We start from the raw sequence: 24,684 nt of genomic DNA, 5'->3' as shown, positions 1-24,684 counted from the left end.
ATGCTAAAAATATGATAAAAGTGTAAGATTTTGTAGTGGCTCTGATACCCAACCTATAACGATTCCAACTCATACACCTTAAAAATGCAGAATTTTTTTTTTAAATCAAGTGCAGAATTAATCTTAGAGACCCGAGGCCCTTACAGTTCTACTCACAATTGAATAATCAAACGAACCACCAGGGATCTTACATTTATCATCCAAACCATAACAAGCCAAATTTTATTAAATAAGTAATAATAATCTCGAGACAATTGCATAAGAAAAATCAAAATGCATGAACAATTAAATGTAAAGAAGTAGAAAGAAAAGCAGAGTCACGTTGTCCATCCGTGAAGCTGTCTAATAAACGTGTAGCACTCGTAGCTCTTCCAGAAGCGAGTCACTTCACTGATCTCCTGAAGTTGCGAAAACCATAAAAATATGGGTGTCAGAATCCAAAAAAATCTGTGTACGAATCCCTCTAATGAAACAAACAAGTAAAAATAACATAAATAATATTCATGTAATATTTTAGAATGATGCAATTATAACAAGATCACAACTTAATTAACTATTTAAGCATTAAGGAACAATTATTAAGCATGGGAGAACAATTAATAAACAACAGGGATCACAATTTAAGCAATAAAGACTTGTAATATGCATTAGGGAACAAACATTATGCATTCACCAATATATCACAATTAAGAGAACAAATAAATATGCATGATCTAATGCATAGCAGGATTATGCATGAATAACTTATTATTTTTATTATAGTATTTTTTCATATGCTTGTTCTAATTAAATGCACACAATTTAAGTTCCTCTTTTTATTACCGTTACCCGCGGATACACCGAACGAGTAAAAATTTCTGAGGTCAAGTAGGGTTCCCAGGGTAACTTAGCACACAAGTTGTATTTTCAAATTTAGCCCTCGATCGAATCACCTTCAAAACATTAGATTTTCATATATAATGTCGGGACACTAAAGTCCTCCACATCCAATAGTGTCACTTTCTTGGTATACCAAAACAATAACTGTGTCTACACACCACCCCTAGGTAAAGTGACAGACTCTCTCTAAAACTGTGGTTAGGAGGTAACAATAGCACACACGAAATTTTTGTATCATCGTGGTCCCCAAAACCGAAACTCTAAGATTCTTATTCTAATAATGGGAGATCTCATAACGTATATTACACTGTTCTTTTATTTTTTATCTTAGTATTAATAGTCATTTCATTAATTTACAATTCATCATGTCAAATTAATACCACAAGTTCACATTTCCAAATACGAGGCTCATCACAGGACCACCGCCCGCGAAAAAACATAGAACAATGCAATACAGTGCAACAACATTAATGTGATTTTTGTGATGCATTATAAACAAGTAAAGAATGAGCAAACCAAAGCTCAAGGCTCATAAGGCCTACGATGATTTATTTAGATCATCGATGCACCATATACAAAATTCATAACATGGCATATATGCAACGATGTCAACATGCTTTCAATGCACGGTCATATAAGTCAAATATGAAAATATGCACGAAACAATAACATTCATATGCATGTGTTCACTATTTATGTGCATGTGCTTTTATGAAACCATTCCACAAACACGCTTTCGTTCATGAATCATCTCAATTTGGACAAGTGAACACACATGCATTTATGTCCATGCGAAACAACATCAATTCCATGTATGTACATGCACTTGAAACAAACTTCATATAGCCTACAGCTTAAGCATGTCACCTCAATTCAAAATATGTGAAAATTTTCTTTCATCCCCATACATGTAAATAACAAAATCTGAAAATTTTAATATGCATACTATGTAACCATCCACATTCGTACTTTCAAATATGTTGTCTCCATTAGAGCATATGAACATTTAGATGTTTACACCCGCCAAAAACAAATCAATACCATGTGTAAACATGCTCTTAAGTGCAAGTGGTAATGACGCATAGTTTGAGCATATCATACCACGTCAAAGTATATGAAAACTCCACCCCGCACGTATAAAACTCATAATGCATACATGTAATGAAATTCTGAAATGTTTTATAAACAAAGAACCTTGACTTTCAGATTGGGCTCACAAGAATATAATACTAAATACATATATATATATATATGTGTGTGTGTGTGTGTGTGTATGTGTGTGTGTGTGTCTGTGTGTGTGTTCTTTATTATTTTTATTTTTTTTTTGAACCTGAGCCTCGTGGCTCGGTAGGTCTGGCCGAACCCGTGACCTCCAAAAAAAAACCCAGTCACTACCAGAATTTTTTTTTTTAAACTGGCGCACAAGACTGCCCTTGATTCCTGCACGCATATGCCCATTCATTTACAAGTTGCAAGTGCATACAATCTCATCTCTCAAGCATATATGCATACCTGAGACTCTGGTGTTTTACATGCAAGTTCAGCTTAAGAATGAAAGTATGCATTTATATGCATGCTCTTACGCAAATATATTAGCATATGAAAAATCTACACTTAGGTATACATGCATATATGTATTCGTACAATTATACATGTATGATCAAGTTTACAATTAGACATGATAGTTTAATATGCTTCCATGTGCAATTCTACCTACAAACGTGTGAGGTATACATTCTCATGCTTGATCCAATACAATTATGCTACAAACATACTCATACATATTTTTATTTAAGTATACATATTCAGATTCCTTAATATGACATGCATGCACAAATATAATTTCTCGTACATGGCTACATGCATCCACAACTTGTACATTGAGATAGGGATAGAATCCAATACAATACAAAACAAGTGCTTAAAAGCTATTTTTAACATGAAATAAAATTTTGTTTTGGCATGAAAAACACATACAGAATTTTATTTTAGAGTGTGTAAAGAACCAAAAACACACATATGAAAGAGGATCCATAGATCCTCATCCATGTACTCTAGAGTGAACATATAGATTCACTCTTTAACTATGGATTTACATCAAATATTGCATGGAAATCGAATCGGCATTCGATTTCTCGCTTAATCCAAAAGAAAGAACTCGTACCTTTACCGAAAATCGAAAAAGGAACAAGATCAATGGTGGAAAACAACAGATAATCGAAGAAGAAAGCCCTCTTCTTCTTCTTCTTCTTCTTCTTCTTCTTCTTCTTCTTCTTCTTCTTCTTCTTCTTCTTCCTTTCTTTTCCTCTCCCTTTCTCTCTTTTCCCTTCTCTATCTTTTTCTTCTTTTTTTATCTATTTATAGAGCTCTAGATGGGTTGGAGAAGAGAGTACAACCCCAGCTGGAACTCTCTTTTCTCTTAGAGTCCTAAAAATTTCGAAACTCTTCAAGTATTGACTTTTTCAAAGTTTTCTTTTCTTTGAAACTCCTTGATTCTCAAACCTTTTTAGATCCTTCTAGGGGTGTTTAAGGGGTCTATTAAGAGTCCTAGACAAACCTCAAAATAAATTTTTAGAATTACATTAAATTAATTAATTAATTAATTATTTAATATTAAATAAATTTTCAAAAGCTTCCAAAAATTACCAAATTAACCTAGGAGGCTTCTTAACATTAATAAAACCCAATTTAAAGGTTTTTAATGAATTTAAAGTTGAAAATTTTGTTGGGCATGGATTTGGATTCGGACCCAAGATTCAAATCCATCTCAAAAATCCAAATGGGTCTTGAGTTGGATCCAATCCAAATTAATATTGGTCTTGGATAGAGTCCAAATCCATATTAATTTAGATCAAATCCATTAGATCTAGTCTGATCCAAATCCGGATCCGAACTAACAAAATGATCGATATTTGAAAAAATGTGATTTTCAGATCAACCGAAACTCGAATTCAAAAAATTAAAATGTCGTTGCGCTCAAAATTCCGAGACCCATCTAACGACATATTACACAAATATCAAATTCTGAATTTTGCCCGAAAATAACTCGAATTTTGCTTGAATTTAAAGGTCGAAAATAAAACTCTTTCTCACGCTTCGATTGGTTCGTCTCAACCTTGTCGATGAGACTTAGACTAAGCCCCGACTCAAAAGCATCGATCTAAAATTGAATTTCAAAAGATTTTTCTCTCAGACTTAGCCAAATTTTCAAAAATCTCAAATTGAACTAAGTGTGAAAATACGCAATATTACAACATATATCTGCAACAAGTTTCGTTTGCGAAAGTATATATCCTCAACGAGAATATGCAACTTAAATTCCTAGGAAGTATCTTAGGAATCCTAAATCAGACATATCAAAGCTATCTTTTAACATGTTTTTAACATTACAAATACCACCTTGATCATTTCCTTTAATAATTATATCATCGACATAAAGCAAAAGAACAACAATATTAGTTCTTTGTACTTTTCACAAAGACAACAATGTCAATATAGCATGAATGAAAACCCAGTTTAATCATGACATCACTGAATCTATCATACCAAGCCTTGGGAGCTTGCTTAAGACCATATAATGCTTTTAAAAGTTTAAGAGTTTGACCTTATCTAATGTTAAATCCCGGTGGAGGATCCATATATACTTCTTCGTTTAGTTTTCTATTAAGGAAAGCATTTTTCACATCTAATTGATATATAGATTATTTTTTAGTTGATACTATAGCTATTAAGGTTCTAACGCTAGTCATTATTGCTACGAGCGCAAAGGTTTCCTCATAATCAATACCATATTCTTGTAAATATCCTTTAGCAACTAATCTTGCTTTGTATTGTTCTAAAGATCTATCACTCTTAGTTTTAACTTTAAAAACTTACCGGCATCCAATAGGTTTTTTGTTTGAAGAAAGTTTTACTATTTCCCAAGTGTTAGCCTTCTTGAGAGAATCTAGTTTAATTTTCATGACTTCAATCCAATGAGGTATATTTTTTGCTTGATGATAATGTGTGGGCTCATGATATGAATGCAAAGTTATTAAACAAGCCCTATAATTTGGTGTAAATGATTCATATGACACAAACCTATTTGTTGGAATGGAATATCTAGAAGATCGTCTAAGGGAAGTTTCTTCTATAGATTCATTATTTTGAGAATATTTTTCTAGAGCACTAATAGATTTATCTTGTTCACGCCAAGTATAAACATGGAGATTTTTATCAATGATGTCATCACTACTTGGTGATGTTTCAATATTAGATACTTCGTGATGTGTATCATCTATAATTTCAAAATGATTCAAAAAATCATCGTATATATCTTCCGTTGAGGAAAGATCATACAAGAACATATAGTCAATTTCAGCTTTCTTATCAAGTTTTTCAAAACCATTTTCATCTTCTAAGAAGGTCACATCTTTTGAAACATAAAGTTTATTATTTTTCTAATCAAAGCATCTATATCCCTTTTTATTTTCACCATATCCAAGGAAAACACATTCAATCGCCTTTGGAGACAACTTATCTCTTTTATACAAGAAGACAAAGCACTTGCAACAAAAAATACAAAGGTGATTGAAATCGGGTGTAAATTTAAAAAGTTTTTTATAAGGAGAGATATTTTTTAAATTTGATGATGGCATACGATTTACTAAATATGTGAAAGTTAAAACAATTTCGGCCCAAAAATTCTTAAGAATATTTTTGGAAATAAGCAAAGTTCTAGCGGTTTCTATAATATGCCTATGTTTTCTTTCCGCTAGTTTGTTTTATTGTGGAGTTCTAGGACATGATCTTTGACGATAAATTTTATTTTTTTTAAGTAATCTTAAAAATCATTGGATAAGTATTCTCCACCGGAATCGGATCTAAGAATGAATATGCTACTTTGAAATTGGTTTTGAACTTTCATGCAAAATTCTTTAAAGAAAGAAAAAACTTCTGATTTAAGTTTAAGGAAATAAATTCACACATATCTAGTAAAGTCATCAGTGAATGTTACGTAATATGAATAACCATCTTTAGATATAACCGGAGATGGACCCCAAACATCTAAGTGCATCAATTCAAAAGGTTTTGTTGAGATAAAAGTTCCAGCTGAAAACCGGACTTCATTTCCCCAAAAAATGCAATCTTTACAATTTATATCTTTTCCTTTACAAAATTTGTTTCCAAAAGAAAAAAAATACATAGAGTAACTTGGATGTCCAAGTCTTTTATGCCAAGTTTCAATACTTTTATCTTGGACATAAGTACAAAAATAGTTTGTAGGAAGAGTCAAATGATCCATATAATAGAGGTCTCCCTTCCTATGGCCTTGCCCAATCCGCTTTCTGGACTGAAGATCCTGCACAAAGTAACCCTTACATGAGAAAGATATTTCACATCCACGGTCGGCAATTTGGGAGACCGAAAAAAAATTTAGGTTTAATTTTGGAACCATTCTTACTTTTGGAACAAAAAAGTTTTGGAAATTTTTAGAATCTAGTGTTTCTATGCTTTTTATTTTTAAAAAAGTTTCATCGACCGTAGAGACACAAGATATTTTTGAATTGGTGCATCCATCGGTTAAAGTATTTTCATGAGGGGTCATATGAAAAGATACTCCGAAATCTAGAATCCAAGAATACGTACCGGGTGGTGATGTAGAGGCAATAGCGACACCTGATGTAGAGGAGGTAGTTTTGAGTATTTGTTGAAGAGCCATAGATATTTGTCCAAGAGTTTTTTTGAGATCCCCGCTCTTGCCTTCATCTTCCTTTTTGGTAATGGATTCTTCAACAGAAGTCACCTTAGGCTTGAAAGTTTCATTTAATTTTGGCGGGTTTAATATGACCCGGTTCATAGCAATGATGACACACAATAATCTTTCTACCTACATTATTGTTTCCTTGTTTTCCAAAATGTAGTGGTTTGTATGTTTTAATATTGTCGCCGGGTTTAAATAGGACAAAGACTTCATTTACACTTTTACTCATGCCAAGCCGTGTTTCTTCTTGAGTAATTTCGACAATGGCATCTTCCAAAGGACGAAAAGTGGATCTATGAAAGAGTGAGGATCTTACTCATTCAAATTTGGGTCTAAGCCCAAATAAAAATTGAAACAATCTTTCTTGTTCCATTTGCTTTTGTCTAAGTTCAACATCCTCTATAACCACTGACTTAGGCTCCAAAAGAGTCAATTTATCCCATAAAGGATTTAGAACACTATAATAGTCTTAAATGCTCAAATCCCCTTGCTTAGTGATTCTTTTTCTTGCAAGAAGTAGGCTCTTGCAAGGTCGTTTTGGGTATACATACATTTCATAAAAAACCAAGCCTCATTGGCTCAACGAAATTTAGCTATATTTGCACGTACCTTGAGTTCAACATTATTCATAAATCACGCAAGGATTTTTGCGTAATTGCTCTCCCAATCCTCCACTTTCTTTGATGTTCTTCAATTGCTTTGAGGCGAGTATCTCCCTCAAGAGCCTTTTCATGATCTCCTTCGATCTTGATGAGCTTTAATTGAGGTTCCGGAATAGAACTCATTACATAACCCCAAAGTTTCTTGCCTTTGAGATTATTCTCCATTGTGGATGCCTACATCATGTAGATTTTGCTATTGAGCTTAAAGGATAGGTCGATTTTGGATTTCATTGCACCAACAAAGTATGAGAGGAATGTCGTGCTTTCAACTTTCAAAAATTGTATGGATATGACACAATGTAATGAGGTATGTGAAAATACAAAGAATGCTTAAAGCATTCACAATGTCATGCAATAGACAAATATAAGAGAGAAATCCACTATGAGACAATACCACAAGCCTTTAAAAGGCAACACATACAAAATAATAAGAGATTTATTAGAGAGGAGCTCTAAGGCTTAAGAAATACAAGGTGGTATCACCCCTATTTATAAAAAAAGAAAGCTCAAAAAAGAGACCCATTGGGAGCTCCCCATAGAGACATTGGGAGCCCCTAATGGTCACATTTGTAACTGTTGGGGTCCCAACAGCTCTATGTGGAGCCCCCTTTTACGTGAAATAAAAGGATTAAAAAAGAAAAAAAATAAGAATTACAAATAATAAACTAACCTAATTAACAAATAGTTGTTTCTATAAACAACTATGTGAAATGATGAAAATACCCCTATCGGGTATTTCCTTTGTCACATGGGTGCGGGTGCAGCACTTTCAAAAAACTTGGGTGCGAGGGTGCGGCAAAAATATAAAAAATTATATATATATATATATATATATATATATATATATATATATATATATAAAGTCCAAAAGTTGGACATAAATAACCCTAGGTGTGTTGACTGCACCCAGGATCAGTCTGACCGCATCGGGTGCGGGTGCGGCACCTAGTTGAAGAGTCCCTGTCACATAGGGTATTTCATATATATGAGTACATGTATTTTAACAATTGTGACCATTGTTTCTATCAAATTTAATGATACCAACTACAACATGTAATCCTAGTTAGAAAAGAATTGTGACACTTTGATAGTTTCACTCTGAAACCTCAACTTATTCTTGCCAAGGTCATTGTGGGAGAAGATAGTGCATCTAAAAAAGAGACCCTCAAAGGAATGAGATAAATCTCTCTTGGATTACAAAAACACCTATAAGGCATTGGAAGTAAGTCATCCTAAAGTGCTCTCTCTTTCTCTTCATGGGAAGCATGTGTAAGGAGCTATGTCACAGGGACTCGGCAAAACAGGTGCCGCACCCACGTCGACGCGACGCGGGTGCACGTGCGGGTGCGGCACCGGGTGTAGTCAACACGACCCTGGGTGCAGTCAACGCATCCAGGGTCATTTTTGTCCACTTTTTGGCATTAAAAAAATTCCCCGATGAAAAGGAGGATTAGGGCAAAAAAAAAATTGCCCCTAATCTCTCCTCTCCTCTCCCCCTGAGCTCGAGCTCTCTCCTACTAACACCCCAGTTGCACCTCCCCCAGGCTCCTCCTCTCCTTTAGCATGTACGTACCCTCTCTCACTCTCTTCTTGTGTTGGCAGGGGAGGGGCCAAGCCCCCCCTGCACCCTCTCTCTCTCTTGTTGGGTTAGCAGGTGAGGGGCCGAGCCCCCCCTCTCGCTCCCTCTGTTTTCAACAGGTGAGGGGTCGAGCCCCCCCCCCCTCTCTCGCTCTCTTGTTGGGTCGACAGGGAGGGGCTGAGCCCCCCTGCTCCCTCTGTTTTCGGCACAGGAGGGGTCGAGCCCCCCTCTCGCTCTCTTTTTGGGTCGGCAGGGGAGGGGTCGAGCCCCTCCCCCCTCTCGCTCTCTTGTTGGGTCGACAGGGGAGGGGCTGAGCCCCCCCCCCTCCCCCCCACCCCCCCCCCCACCCCCGCTCCCTCTGTTTTCGGCAAGGGAGGGGCCGAGCACCCCCTTCCCTTCTCGCTCTCTTGTTGGGTCGACAGGGAAGGGGCCAAGCCCCCCCCCCCCTCTCTCGCTTTCTTGTTGGGTCGGCAGGGGACGGGCTAAGCCCCCCCTGTTCCCTCTGTTTTCGGCACGGGAGGGGCCGAGCTGTTAAAATGTACCTCTTATATATATATATATATTACATCAATACCCGATAGGGGTATTTTTTAATTTCACAGTTGTTTTAGAAAACAACTATTTTCCAGTTTTGATAAAATGTAACTTTCTTTTTTATTTTTTATTTTTGTTTTTTGTATTTTTTGAGGACCAAAAGGGGCTCCAACCATAGAGTCGTTGGAGCCCCCAACGGTCACAAATGTGACCGTTGGGGGCTCCCAACGACTCTATGGGAGCCCCCTTTTGGGCTCTCCTTTTGAGGCCCTTGGCCTTCCTTTCTCTCCTCTCCCTCTTATATAAATAGGGGTGAACCCCTTGTATATTTTTCATTCTTGAGAGATCTCTCTCTTCTCAATAAGAGGCTTTTTATATTGTTGCCTTCTTAAAGGCTTGTGCTTGTATTGTCCCTTAGTGGACTTGTGATATTATCTCTTTTATTCATTGTTGTAAGTGCTTATAAGCACTCTTTATATTTCCGCAATATCTCATTACATGGTATCAGAGCCACTCGATTCTTGAAGGAAAGGTGTGGTTCGTGTATTTCATATTTGGTGGATCTCTTCTCACTTCTTGGCAACATCATGGAGGCAAAGATTGACTTATCCTTCAAGCTCAATGGAAAGAATTATATGATGTGGGCATCGGCAATGGAAAATAACCTCAAAGGTAAGAAATTTTGGGGTTTTGTCATGGGGACCGTTCCGGAACCTAAGCTTATGCTCACAAAGGACAAAGAAGGTCAAGAAAAGGCTCTTGAAGGAGATGCCCGCCTCAAGGCCATTGAAAATCATCAAAAAGAAGTGGAAGATTGGGAAAGCAATCACGCAAAAATCCTTGCGTGGTTTATGAACAATGTTGAGCTTAAGGTATGTGCTAACATAGTTAAATTTCGTAGAGCCAATGAGGCTTGGTCCTTTATGAAGAGTATGTATACCCAAAAGGATCTTGCAAGAGCATATTTCTTGCAAGAAAAGATTAGAACCACCAAACAAGGTGATTCTAGCATTCAAGACTATTATAGTGCCCTAAACCCACTATGGGATGAATTGGTTCTTTTGGAGCCAAAATGGGTTTCTATGGAAGATATTGATTTAAGACAAAAACAAATGGAACAAGAACGATTGCTTCAATTCTTTTTTGGGCTACGTCCCGAATTTGAGCAAGTGAGATCCTCACTTCTCCATAGATCTATTTTTCCTCCTATTGAGGATGCTATTGCCGAAATCACTCAAGAGTAGACAAGGCTTGGTATGAGTAAACATATTGATGAAGTACTTGCCGTATCAAAACCGGGTAACAATGTTAGAACCTATAAACCTCCTCATTTTGGGAAACAATGAAACTACAATGGAGGAAGAAAAATGATTGTTTGTCATCATTGCTATGAGTCGGGTCACATTAAACCCGCTTGCCCAAAGCTTAATGGAACTTTAAAGCCTAAGGTGGACTCTCTTGAAGAAACTACCACCAAAGAAGATGAAGGCAAGAACAATGATCTCAAAGAAACTCTTGGACAAATATCTATGGCTCTCCAACAAATTCTAAAAGTTTCTTCCTCCACATCGGGTGCGGCTATTGCTTCGACATCATCACCCGATACGTATTCTTGGATCCTTGACTCCGGAGCCTCTTTTCATATGACCCTCCATGAAAATGCACTTATTGATGTTTGCACTAATTCAAAGGACTCTTGTGTCTCTATAGCCGATGGAACCTTTTTAAAAATTTCAAGTATTGGCTCTTTTAAAGATTCCCAAAATTTTTGTGTTCCAAAAGTAAGAGTTGTTCTCAAACTAAATCCAAACCTTTTTTCGGTCTCTTAAATTGCCGATGACCCAATCAAAAGAAATTCAATAGTCTGCGATTTTGCTGAGTTCCTTTGAAGCTAAAGTGAGAACCCTTGGGAACGAGGGAAGTTGATGGTTATATTGAGTACGTCTCCAAAAGCAATTGAATGTGTTTTTTTAGGATATGGTGAAAATCAAAAAAGGTATAGATGTTATGATTTTAAGAATGATAAACTATATGTTTCAAAAGATGTAACATTTCTAGAAGAAGAGAACGGTTTTGATAAAATAGAAGAAACAAATGAAATTGATTACATATTCTTACATGATCTTATCGATGACATACAAGAAGATTTTCTTGAAAACATAGAAGATACACGTGAGGTGTCCCATCTTGATATAACACCCTCAAATGATAGTGATACAAATATAAATATTTACTCAAGAAGAAATCAAGAAAATCCTATTATTGCCCTCGAAAAATACTCTCAAATTTCTGAATCTTCTGAGGAACCACAAGTTAGACATTCTTCTAGAATATCAATACCCCCAAATAGGTTTGTATCCTATGATTCCTTAACCCCCAACTATCGGGCGTGTTTAATAACCCTGCATTCTTATTTTGAACCCACTCACTATAATCAAGCTAAATTTATACCACATTGGGTTGAAGCAATGCAAGTTGAACTAAATGCATTAAAAAAGGCTAATACTTGGGAAATAGTTAATCTACCCTCACACAAAAAACCTATTGGGTGTTGATGGGTCTTCAAAGTTAAAACTAAAAGCGATGGCTCTTTGAAACGATATAAAGCTAGATTAGTCGCTAAGGGATACTCCCAAGAATATGGCATTGATTATGAAGAAACATTCGCTCCCGTAGCTCGAATGACCAGTGTCAAGACCCTAATAGTTGTCGCATCAACCAAAAAATGGCCTATTTATCAACTTGACGTAAAAAATGTTTTTTTAAATGAAAGTTTAAGTAAAAAAGTTTACATGGATCCGCCACCCGGAATTAATATTAAGTAAGGTCAAACACTTCGGCTTTTGAAGGCATTGTATGGCCTTAAACAAGCTCCTAAGGCTTGGTATGATCGTTTCAGTGATATCATGATAAAATTAGGATTTAACTCTTGTTATACTGACACTGCTCTTTTTGTCAAAAATGCAGGTACTAATATCGTAATATTGTTGCTTTATGTTGATGATATGATTATCACTGGGAATGATCAAAATAGTATTATTGATGTTAAAAATATGTTAAAAAATAATTTTGATATGTCTAATTTAGGTTTTCTTAGATATTTTCTTGGAATTGAAGTTGCATATTCTTCTCGAGGATATATTTTGTCACAGATGAAGCTTCTTGCAGATATCTGCTCTAAGTCTGGGATTTCTGATGACAAGAAAGTAGAGACTCTCGAGGTTATTAATGCCAAATTACGGTTGGAGGATGAGGTTCTTCTGGAAGACCTCACACCCTACAGACAACTCATTGAGTCTCTCACCTATTTAACCATCACCAGACCAGATATCGCCCATGTGGTTCATTCAGTTAGCCAATTTCAGCATGCTCCTACCACTGTGCATATGAGTGTTGTTCTCCGAATTATTCGCTACATTCGGAATACCATCAATAAAGGGTTATTTCTATCCTCCTCTTCTTCCTTGAATCTTCTTGCTTATACTGATGCAAATTGGAGAGGTAATCCCAATGATCGAGTCTCAACTACTGGTTTTTCTGTCTTTTTAGGAGACTCTTTGATTGCCTAGCGATGCAAGCAGCAACAGAAAGTTTCACTATCATCCACTGAAGCTGAGTATCGGGCTATGGCAACCACGACAATGGAACTTGTATGGCTTCGCAGTCTGCTTAAAGACATGGGGGTTGATATTACCGAAGCCTCAAAATTATGCTGCAACAACAAGAGTGTCATCGATATTGCGAGCAATCATAACTTCCATGAGCGTACAAAACATATTGAAATGGATTGCCACTATGTTCGTGACGAATTCTTACGAGGAACCATTACTCTACCGTATGTCACTTCAGAATATCAGTTGGCGGACTTCTTCACTAAAGCTCTTCCGGCTCCTCGCTTCATGTTTCTTCTTGGCAAACTTTCTGTCATTTCCCCGTAAAGTTTAAGGGGGGGTGTTAAAATGTACCTCTTATATAATATATATATATATATATATTACATCAATACCCAATAGGGTTATTTTTGTAATTTCACATAGTTGTTTTAGAAAACAACTATTTTCCAGTTTTGATAAAATGTAACTTTCTTTTTTATTTTTTATTTTTGTTTTTTGTATTTTTTGAGGACCAAAAGGGGCTCCAACCATAGAGTCGTTGGAGCCCCCAATGTGACCGTTGGGGGCTCCCAACGACTCTATGGGAGCCCCCTTTTGGGATCTCCTTTTGAGGCCCTTGTCCTTCCTTTCTCTCGTCTCCCTCTTATATAAATAGGGGTGAACCCCTTGTATATTTTTCATTCTTGAGAGATCTCTCTCTTCTCAATAAGAGGCTTTTTATATTGTTGCCCTCTTAAAGGCTTGTGCTTGTATTGTCCCTTAGTGGACTTGTGATATTGTCTCTTTTATTCATTGTTGTAAGTGCTTATAAGCACTCTTTATATTTCCGCAATATCTCATTACACAAGCCCCCCCTCTCACTCTCTTTTTAGGTCGGCAGGGGAGGGGCCGAGACCCTCCTCCCTCTTCTCACTCTCTTGTTGGGTCGACAGGGGAGGGGCTGAGCCCCCCCCTGCTCCCTCTGTTTTCGGCAGGGGAGGGGCCGAGCTCCCCCTCTCGCTCTTTTGTTGGGTCGCTCTTTTGTTGGGTCGACAGGGGAGGGGTTGAGCCCCCCCTCTCGCTCTCTTGTTGGGTCGACAGGGGAGGGGCTGAGCACCCCCTGCTCCCTCTGTTTTCGATAGGGAAGGGGCTGAGCCCCTCCCTGTTTTTGGCAGGGGAGGGGCCGAGCCCCCCTCGCTCTCACTCTCTTGTTGGGTCGGCAGGGGAGGGGTTGAGGCCCCCCTGCTCTCTCTATTTTTGGCAGGGGAGGGGCCGAGCCCCCCTCGCTCTCGCTCTCTTGTTGGGTCGGCAGGGGAGGGACAGAGCCCCCCCCCTCTCCCTGTGTTTTCGACAGGGGGAGGGAGTCTAGTATAATTGATTTGAAAATTTGAATGTATTTTTTTTTTGTGTTTTAAGGATAAAAATGACGGATAAAGGGAAAGGACTTGCGTCACCCTCATCCCAATATGTGAGTTCTGCTGCTAGTTTTGCTGATAGTTGTAGTGGGATTGATGATGTGGGGCCACTATGGGTACATGTAGATAAACTTGCAAAAACTGGAGAAGAAGGTGGTGGAAACAAGAGATTTCGATGCAAGCTCTGCGAAAGAGATTTTGTTGGGTCTTACATAAGAGTGAAGGCTCATTTGTTGAAGATACCAGGACATGACATTTCAGCTTGCAGAAAAGTTGATGAGGCAATGTGAAGACAATACAAGAAGAATATAAGAAGAGAAAGGCAATGGTTGATTCTTGTGCAATTAGTGTGTCATTTGCAAGCTACCAAGAAGATGCTGAAAAAAAAAAAAAGTCAATGTAGGAGGTAGATGAACGATACAAGCAGCATTCAATATATATGGAAGAGAAGAATTTGATAGAAAAGTTGGGAGGTATTTTTATTCTGGTTCACTCTCATTTAATGCGACTAGAAATCCTTATTGGAAGGATTTAGTAACATCCTTGGCAAATTGTAATTTGAGTGGTTATGTGCCTCCAAGTTTAGAAAAAATATGAACCACACTTCTTGCAGAAAAGAGGGCAAATGTGGAGAGGTTGCTGAAGATTAAAAAATATTCATGGAGCAAAATGAAGTTTCTATTGTGTCTGATGGATGGACAGATATTCAAAGTCGTCCATTAATCAATTTCATTGTTTGTTCGCTTAGTGACCCAATATTCTTGAAAGCAGTTGATGCATCTGGGGAATATAAAAATGCAGAGTATTTGAAGAGACTGTTTATAGAAGTGATAAAAGAAGTGGGTGATCAGAAAGTGATACAAATCATTACAGACAACGCTCCAGTTTGTAAAAGTACAGTGTTGAGTTTGGAGAGTGAGTACCCTCATATTTTTTGGACTCCTTGTGTAGCACAAAGCTTAAATCTAGCCCTAAAGAGCATTTGCAGCCCCAAAGAAGAAGAAAATTCACAAGCATATGCTTTATGTTCATGGATTGAAGATTTAGAAAGAAATGTCAAAAGCATTAGGAATTTTGTTGTTAACCACTGTCGTGCTAATGCTATATTTAATAGGCATTTTGATTTGAAATTGTTGAAGGTCGTTGAAACACGTTTTGCGTCCATCATTGTGATGATGAAGAGGATTAAAAGAGTGAAGAATGTTTTGATTAACATGGTGATTGATGAAAATTGGACATTCTATCGTGTTGATGATGATATCAAGGCTCAAGAAATTAAAAAAATCATTCTTGATAATGAGTTTTGGGACAAAATGGTATACTTCCTTCAATTTACGCAACCTATTTGGGAAATGTTAAGAGAAGTTGATAAGGATGAGCACATGCTTCACAGAGTTTATGAAATGTGGGATAATATGATTGAAAAAATACAAGTTATAGTTTTCAAGCATGAAGAAAAAAAACTTGCATTGGATGATTCAGATTTTTTTAATCATATTCATTCAATTTTAGTCAGAAGATGGGATAAGAGCAACACTCATTTGCATTGCATGGCACATTCTCTTAATCCAAAATATTATGCAAATAAGTGGCGAGCTGGTGGTATTGGTCGTGTCCCTCCAAATTTAGACTCAGAGCTATCAAGACATAGAAATATGTATATGACAAGACTTTTTCCAGAAGCATATCTTCTACATCAAGTCATACAAGAGTTTGGAAAATTTTCATCTTCGAGATTATATAGACCGACATTATTCGCGAGAGAATAAGATAATATAGATCTTATCACATGGTGGTCAACATTTGGATCAGAAACACCTCTTCTCCAACGTCTTATATTAAGATTGCTATCGCAGCCTGCTAGTTCATCTTGTTGTGAAAGAAATTGGAGCACATATTCTCAAATCCACAACATGAAGAGAAACAAACTCACCAGCAAGCATGCAGAGGATTTAGTATATGTTCATTTAAATCTTCGATTACTTTCGCGAAGCAATGATAATACAGGTACTAATTTGCTCTCTTAGTTATTTAATTATTTCTTAGTTTTCATTTAAATATACTTGTATTGTATTTACCATTTTCAAATTGGGTTTGTAACGTAGACAAGGAACATCCAAATTTTGGGATGTAAACCCAGAAGAGTGTGACTTCGAGGGAGAACATGATTTCAACATAACAAACATGGATTTAGCTGAGCCCAATATTTCTTCTAATGATGCATTTAATAATGAAGAAGAAAATTATTAACATCTATTACTTCATCAGGATATACTTTGGTATGTAATTTAGTTCTTTTATGCTTTACTTATTTGATTGATATTTAGGTCGATTTATGTAATTGCTTTACTTATTTGATTGATAATTTGATATTTAGGTTGATATACTGCATGCATGATGAATGATATTATGACAATATTAATTGTTAAATGTTAAACTGTTAAAACTTCAAAATTATATATATATATATATATAAATTTTTTTTACATTTTTGCCCCTGCCGCACCCCCGCACCCAGGTTTTTTGGAAGTGCCGCATCCCCGCACCCGCACCCATGTGACATAGGTAAGGAGCCTTGTCAGAATATCTTGAATTTGAAAGAGCGGATGAGACTTGAACTTTTATCAAGTAATCATATTCTTACAGAGATGTCGCTTATGAATGGAAAATACGTGACAAGATCCATAAGTGAAAATAAGGTGACAAAAGTGTGTGTGAGTACTATGAATCGTTAAAAAGACTTTGGAACCAAATGGTTAAATTAGAGCCTATTTGGGTCACACACAATGATACTCGTCTAAGAAAAAAATAAATCTTAGAAGAGCAGTTTTTTCAATTTATCAAGGCCTTAAACCCGAATTCGAACATGTAAGGGTCACCATCACTCATCACGAGAAAGATGAGCCTCCACCTCTTCATGAAGTATTGGCTGAAATATGTATGGAAGAGACTAGATTGAAGACCATGACCAAGTCCAAAGACCCGATGCCAACACTAATACCTACAAGCCTCCTCACTTCACAAGACCCAACTTTGGGAGGCAACGTAATGATGAAGAAAGAAGATTATATGCCATAATTGTGAAAATCCGAAGCACATTAAGCCTTATTGCCCCGAATTGAAAGGAAAATATGAACAAAGAGCGGCGGGCGTAGATGTATGAAGATAAGAATGGAACCAATGGAAATTCAAAATTCGTAGGAACCATGTTGTTATCCCAATTAATGGAGACCCTACAACTGCTTCTCAAAGGGTCATATTCTTTCATCACCAGTGTTGCGGTCTCCTCTTTTTCTTTTCCAGGTAAAATTTCTTGGCTCTTGGACTCTGGTGCTTCTTTTCATATGACCCCCCATACTTAGTTGTAAAAAGTTATGCCCAGTCTCCGCCTAGGTCGCTTAGGTAGGCTAGGCAAAGGGCCACGGCTCAAGCTTATGGGTCTAGGTGGTAGGGCCCTATTTGTTCACCTAGGTTGCTTAGGTGGCACCTAAGTTGTCTCTGCCTACGCCGTAGGGACATGGTTGCCATTTTTTTGTCTCCTTTCTTTCCCTTCATTTTTATTTTTTTCTCTTTTCTTTTTCCTCCTCTTGCCCCTCCACTCTCTTCTTTTTTTCTCATTTTTTTCTTTTTTCCTTCTTTTTTATTTTTGTTGTTTACATATAAGCATGTATTTTTTAAACACACACATATAAAATCTATTTTTTCAGTTCTCTCTCTCTCTCTCTCTCTCTCTCTCTCTCTCTCTCTCTCTCTATATATATATATATATATATATATATATATATATATATATATATGAGAATGGGGTTCATCCTTATCCCTTTTTCTTTACATCACCGTTAAGAACCTCCAAATATCAAAGTTTTAGGTGTTTTATGCTCAATTTTAACCATTAGATCTGTTTATCAATACTTATTCATTAAGAAACAAGATTTGCCTTAAATTGATTTGATGTAAAAATATGAATATTTTATAATGAAATTATAGTACGATATCAACCGATAATTTTTTTACCTTTTTAAAATACATATCTGAGCATAATGATGATTTATCAATTACATGTTCTCTATTCAACAACAATCATAAACATATCTAACGGTTCAGATTGAGCATAAAACATCTAAAAACTATGAGTTCTGGAGGGTCCTAACAGTGACTTAACGAAATAGGGGCAAGATAATCCTCTCTCTCTCTCTCTCTCTCTCTCTCTATATATATATATATATATATATATAGAGAGAGAGAGAGAGAGAGAGTAATCGGATGGTGTACCCCAAGTTTTGGTGTATGTTCAATATTATGCAATTTCATAAATTTTGCTACATGTTACATTGAATTACACACTTCATCCATAGTTACAATCATATGTTTGTTACTACATTTTAACTATTTATTGTAATATGTTTGTTTTTCTTGATGGTTAATTTTTTTGTCCCGCCTAGGCTGACTAGTCTCAACTAGTCATTTTAGGAGTATTCCGCCTAGGCTCCGACTAGTGCTTTTGACAACTAAACAAACATAATTACTTACTTTCCAAATGTAAAAATAATTCGAGTAGATCTAATGTTTTCACCATCGATGGCTCCTCTCTTGACATAAAAGGATTGGTGATTTTAAAAATCCTTCAAATTTTTCTATACAAAAAATTAGATTTGTACGAAAACTCAATTTAAATTTTCTTTTTGTCTCTCAAATAGTCGATCATAGTTGTAGAATCTCCTTTTCATCGGATCAATGTTTGGTGCAGGATCTCTAGTCCAGGATGCAGATTAGGGAAGGCCATAGAGAAGGAGATCTCTAGTGCACGGATCGATTGATAATTTTCAAAAATACTTTTTGTTACAATGTACAAGATTTGGATATTGTTTTGTGGCATCAAAAGCTACAACATTCTAACATATCTAAATTATCCAATGTACCTCATTTGAGAAAAAATTGTAATGAAAATTTTGATTGCATGATTGTATTATTAGAAAAATGAAGGGCACTTTCTTTCAAGAAATAACATTTTTTGCTACTAAATTGCTTGAATTAATACATTTGGATGTATGGGGTCAAGCACCAATTGTATCTAAGGGTGGTTATGCTTATTATGTAATCTTTGTTGATGATTATTCTCGATACACATGGATTTATTTTCTTACGCACAAAAATGAAGTATATAAAAATTTTAAATCCTTTAATAATTTGGTCAAAATTTTATTTGAGTCCAATATAACTATTTTTTGCTACGATTCTGAGGGAAAGTTTATGTCAAATGATTTCAAAAGGTATTAGAACTCAATGAAATTATACACCAAAGAACTTGTCCCTATACTCAACAAAATGGCTTCGCAGAAAGAAAACATAGGCATATCATAGAAACTATTGGAACCCTTCTCATTTCAAAAAATGTCCCAAAAAATTTTTGGGTTGAAGTTACTCTTACCGTTGTTTATCCCATAAATCGTATTCCCTCTGTGAAGCTTCAAAATATTACCCCTCTTGAAAAATGTTATAAAAATTTTCCTCATTATTCTAGATTGAGAACATTTGGATGCAAATGCTTCGTTCTTACTAACAAAAATGACAAATTATCCCTTCGTGCAATTCCTTGTGTTTTTCTCGAATACAAAAACTCCAAAAAGGATTTATATGTTATGATTTTCGTAATGATGGACTCTATATCTCTAGAAATGTGAATTTTTTGAAAAAATAAAGTTTTTTTTATCAAAATGTGCCTAAGCAAGCTAGTAACTACTTTTTCTTGTTTGAGTTGCTTCCTAAAGATAAGATTCTTTAAGTATTGATATTTTGAAGGAAGAACCTCATCTAAATACTCTTGGTGATGTAATCCATGATATACATAGCCATCTCATTCTTCAATATAGCAGACAGGACAATGATAGTCAACCCAATGCCTTAGAAAAGTATTTTAGACTTGGGATATCTACTAGAGAATCTAGACTCCCAAATAGATTTGTATCCTATGAGTCTTTTTTCCCTCAATATAGAGCATGTCTAACAAAAAAAAATCTTATTTCGAATCCAATTCTTATAAACAAGCCAAAACCCATCCTAAATGGATAGAAACCATGAACATAGAAGTTGATGCTTTAGAATAGTAGATTTACCTAAAGGGAAAAAGTTCATAAGTTATAAATGGGTGTACAAGGTTAAAACCAAGAGTGATGGCTCCCTTAAACGATATAAGGCTAGGTTAGTTGCTAAGAGTTATACCCAAGAATATGGTATAGACTATGAATGAAATCTTTGCATCAACAACTAGGAAGACCTCTATCAAGAATTGACACATCTATCATATGAATGTCAAAAATGTTTTTTTAAATGATGAATTAAAAGAAGTATACATGGATCCTCCACCAGGACATGAAATTCTAGCAAAAAAGATTCTTCATCTACGTAAAGCTTTGTATGGTTTAAAACAAACTCCTAAGGCCTGATATGAAAGATTTAGCTCTATTATGTTTAAACTTGGTTTTAAGTCTTGTTATACTAACACTGCTATATTTGTTCAGCAATCTGATGGAGATGTTATTTTTCTTCTTTATGTTGATGATATAATCATTACTATAAGAGATATTTTGAAACAAAGTTTTGAAATGATAGATCTAGGCTTCCTTAGATACTTTTAGCGATTGAGGTAGCATATTTGGATCGTGGTTATTTTCTAACTCAATCCCAATTTGCCACTAAGATTAATGACAGGTCTGACATTACAGATGAAAAGAGGGTAGATATTCATGAAGTTAACAACGAAAATATGAAGATCGATGATGGGACACCCTTGGAAGACCCCACTCCTTATCGGTAGATAATTAGAGCCCTTATTTAATGATCATCTGACCTGACATTTCTCATGCAGTGCATACAGTAAGCCAGTTTCAACATTCACCTACAACTGTGCACATGAGTGTTGTTATGCGCATTATTAGATATTTACAAAATTCTATTTTTAAAGGATATTTTTTATATTCCTCCTCTCTACTTGAATTAATTGCATATTCTGACTCTGACCGGAGATGGGATCCTAACGATAGACACTCAACTACGGATTTTGTGTGCTTATATGTGATTCGTTGGTATCCTAAAATGCAAGAAGTAGCAAAAGAGTCTTTATCGTCAACCATAGTTGAGTATCACGCCATGGCTACCACGACATCTGAAATCGTGTGGTTGAGAAGATTATTGGAAGACATGGGAGTACATATGCAATCACCCACAAGGTTATATTGTGACAATAAAAACGCCATCTATATGGCCAACAATCACATGTTCTATGAACGAACCAAGCATATCGAGATGGATTGCCACTATGTTCGTGAAGGATACCTTAAGAAGACTATTATCCTATGGTCCTACCTTATCTAACATTGGAGTTCCAGTTGGTTGATTTCTTCACAAAAGTGTTTCTTTCTCCCTACTTGACAAACTTTCGGTGATTACACAATAAGTTTGAGGGGGAGTGCTAAGTTGTACATGTGCATGCATATATATACATATAAATAAGTATATACATATTTTACATCGATGTAATAGGTACTACCTTTAGGGGTATTTTGGTTTTTTCACATATATGCAATAGGTTGTGCTCATTAGGGGTGCATTGGTCATTTTTGTATTTTTTCCTTTCTTTATTTTTCTGTTTTGTGTTGGTTTTTTTAGTAAAAAGTGACATATAGTCGTTGGGAGCTCCCAACGGCTATATTTATAGTTGTGTGGGATGCTCCCTACCGCTCTATATGGGCCTTTATGTGGATATAAAGGGGTGTTACCCCTTGGATGGGTTATGCTTTCTCAAGGACCCTCTCTCTCAATAATATTTATATTTTTTACTTGTGCTTTCACCTCTTAGTGGGTTGTCAGAATGTGTTTATGTATTGACCCATAAGTGGTCCTTGTTCTTGAGCTCTTGTAAGCCCATAGGAGGCATTTTATTGTATTGTTTTTCTCCTCTTTCATTACAGCTAGTAGCAATGGTTTCTCAAGAGAATCTAAAAATAAGTGGAACTTTAAAAAATAAATTGCATTAAAAATTTTGTAGTACAAACGAAGCTTAACTTTTGAACCAACATGCTAAATCCAAAATAAATTGAAGAAAAAAAGGTGATATTTGTGACCCTGGTATAAACCAAAAGAACCTAGATACTGTTAACATCCCCTACCAAATGACTCTTAAAAGAAGAGGATATCCTCGTGACAAATGCCTCTTTATATCAAAATCAAGTCTTCATCCCAACAGTGTACCATGTAAATGAGAATCATAAGACAATAGATATGATCAATAAAAGTGTGCATATTATTTAAATCCCATTCTTTGTCATGCAGTTATTAATCAAACACGACTGCTCTTGTTAATACAGTGAGTGAACTAGCCTGTGACATAACAACAGTCTCGCAAACAAAATGAATGTGGCTCACCAACACCATCAAGAGGGAAGAAAAATGGTGCAGCCTGACAAGCAACAAATCACTGCCAAATAAACATACGTTGAGTACAGCCTTCCATTCCTCCTGCAAACAGGGAATGCTGGTCTGCCACTAGATATTCCATTTTCACTCCAGTACCATATACCCTTATTTATAATGGAAAACCTCACACAAACGAATGTGTTTGTTGTATCTACAGCTGAATCCATGTGACATAGATGTCGAACGACCAAATGGCATCTCTCCTCCCAGATTTCTTATCAGTGACTCTCCGGACAATCCCAAGCTGCTTGAATTGTCTTCCAAATCCCCGTAGCTACTACTCAGAAGGACAGAAGAAACAATTAATTTCCTAGATCAGACTCTAGAAATTGTCAGTTATGCATGTGTCTCTGCTTCTGTCGCACATTTAGCTGTGGTAATTACCATGCAAATTAAAGAAGTTTATTCTTTTTGTTGTTAAACTAGGAAAGAGAGAACATCTTGCAATATACCCGTTTGATTTCCACTCTGAAAGTGAATGAAATGGTTGCTCTATCCCAACGAGCCCTGTTAGAGACAAAGACAATCCTGACTTCCAGCATTTCTCGCTAGTCACCACGGCCACATGTGTTCCCATTTCTTAACCACGAATTCCTTAAAAGAAGAAACCTAGTTAAAACTAACAAACACAACGCGTATGAGTTATCATCTCCAATCAATTCCGCTGAAAGGCATAGAGAATCCAAGCATCTTGTAGGCGGCATGAATACGGCGCTCTTTATGTGAGCACTAAAATGAGTCAAACAGCGCCAAATTCAATCATCTGAATAAGCTGCCTCATGGCATCCCGATGGATTTAGAGAGAGAGAGAGAGATTTGTACCAGAGCATGGAAGCAGAGCAGGATCAAGAAGGCGATCAGGGATTCAAGGCCACCATGTTGCAACAAAGGGCCGTAGTTGGTAATGACGACCGCATAGTAGGTAACGCCGACGACGCCAAGGACAAGGAGAATCATGATGGAGCCGAGGCCCCTGAGCGCAGTGCAGAATCTGAAAACGTTCCACGCCATCACCGCCCCCACTCTGTACATGATGAGGAGAAGGATGGCCAGCAAAATCGACCGATCGCTATTCGCTTCCCTCTCTTCCTCCTCCCTCACCAAAGGATCGCTCCTACCATTTCATGACCGCGGAAATTGGCGAAGATAGGAGATTGCCGGAGTCCCATCGCCCGCCGTTTCCCACAATTGCAAGGTTTCATTCCCTCGTGGGATGTTGGGGATTGGGTGGGAAGGTATTGACGACAGAGAGTTTGACCGGGGTACGGTCGGTTGTTTGGGGAAGTCTCGGAAGGTTCAGAGTAAGAGATGTTAATGGATCGGATTTTAATTGATATCCGACTGAATTCGGATTTAGCAAGGCAAAAAACCATATCGGATGCAGACATGGTTTTGGTTACGATCCGGTATTGGCCACATCAAACCAGAATTCTAACTGTTTACATCGTCCAGTAGAGTGTTGAAGGGCTCGGACTAGTAGGTTTAGATCAGGGCTGATGGTAAGGTAGAGGTAATGAGGTTACTCTACTTGGCTTAGTTCAGTCATGGGTTACGAGAGCCTGGTTACTCTGCTGGGGTCCATGGTTAGCTCCACGTTAGTTGCGAAGCTATGTTAATGGAAGAGAAAGTTTAGGGAGTGGTGGTGGGCTGGGTTGATAGGTTCAGAGCAGCTGTTGGGGTCGATGGGGGGAGAGAGATCATGAGGGTCGTATTATGGCTCGGCCGAGCATATAGAGCGCACAGCAGGTCGTGTTGAGAAACAAGATGATGCACTCATGGTTCGGTTCATGTTCAACTCCTAAAGAGC

General features: G+C 36.8%; 1 protein-coding gene across 1 annotated transcript in view; it reads right to left on the bottom strand.

Moving 5' to 3' along the window:
• LOC149828436 (putative protein S-acyltransferase 14) overlaps nucleotides 1-24,147 on the bottom strand; it is a 50,848-nt gene extending 26,701 nt beyond the window's left edge. The window contains exon 1 of the mRNA XM_090017575.1: nucleotides 23,700-24,147. Within this exon, the coding sequence (XP_089873701.1) occupies nucleotides 23,700-23,909 (210 nt within the window). The 5' untranslated portion in view covers nucleotides 23,910-24,147. The remainder of the gene's footprint in view (nucleotides 1-23,699) is intronic.
• Between the last annotated feature and the right edge of the window lie 537 nt (nucleotides 24,148-24,684).

The sequence above is a fragment of the Nuphar pumila genome, chromosome 9 (genome assembly GCF_984573655.1).
Source record: "Nuphar pumila chromosome 9, dmNupPumi1.hap1.1, whole genome shotgun sequence".
NCBI lineage: Eukaryota > Viridiplantae > Streptophyta > Magnoliopsida > Nymphaeales > Nymphaeaceae > Nuphar > Nuphar pumila.
This window is presented reverse-complemented; position numbering and strand designations above follow the sequence as displayed.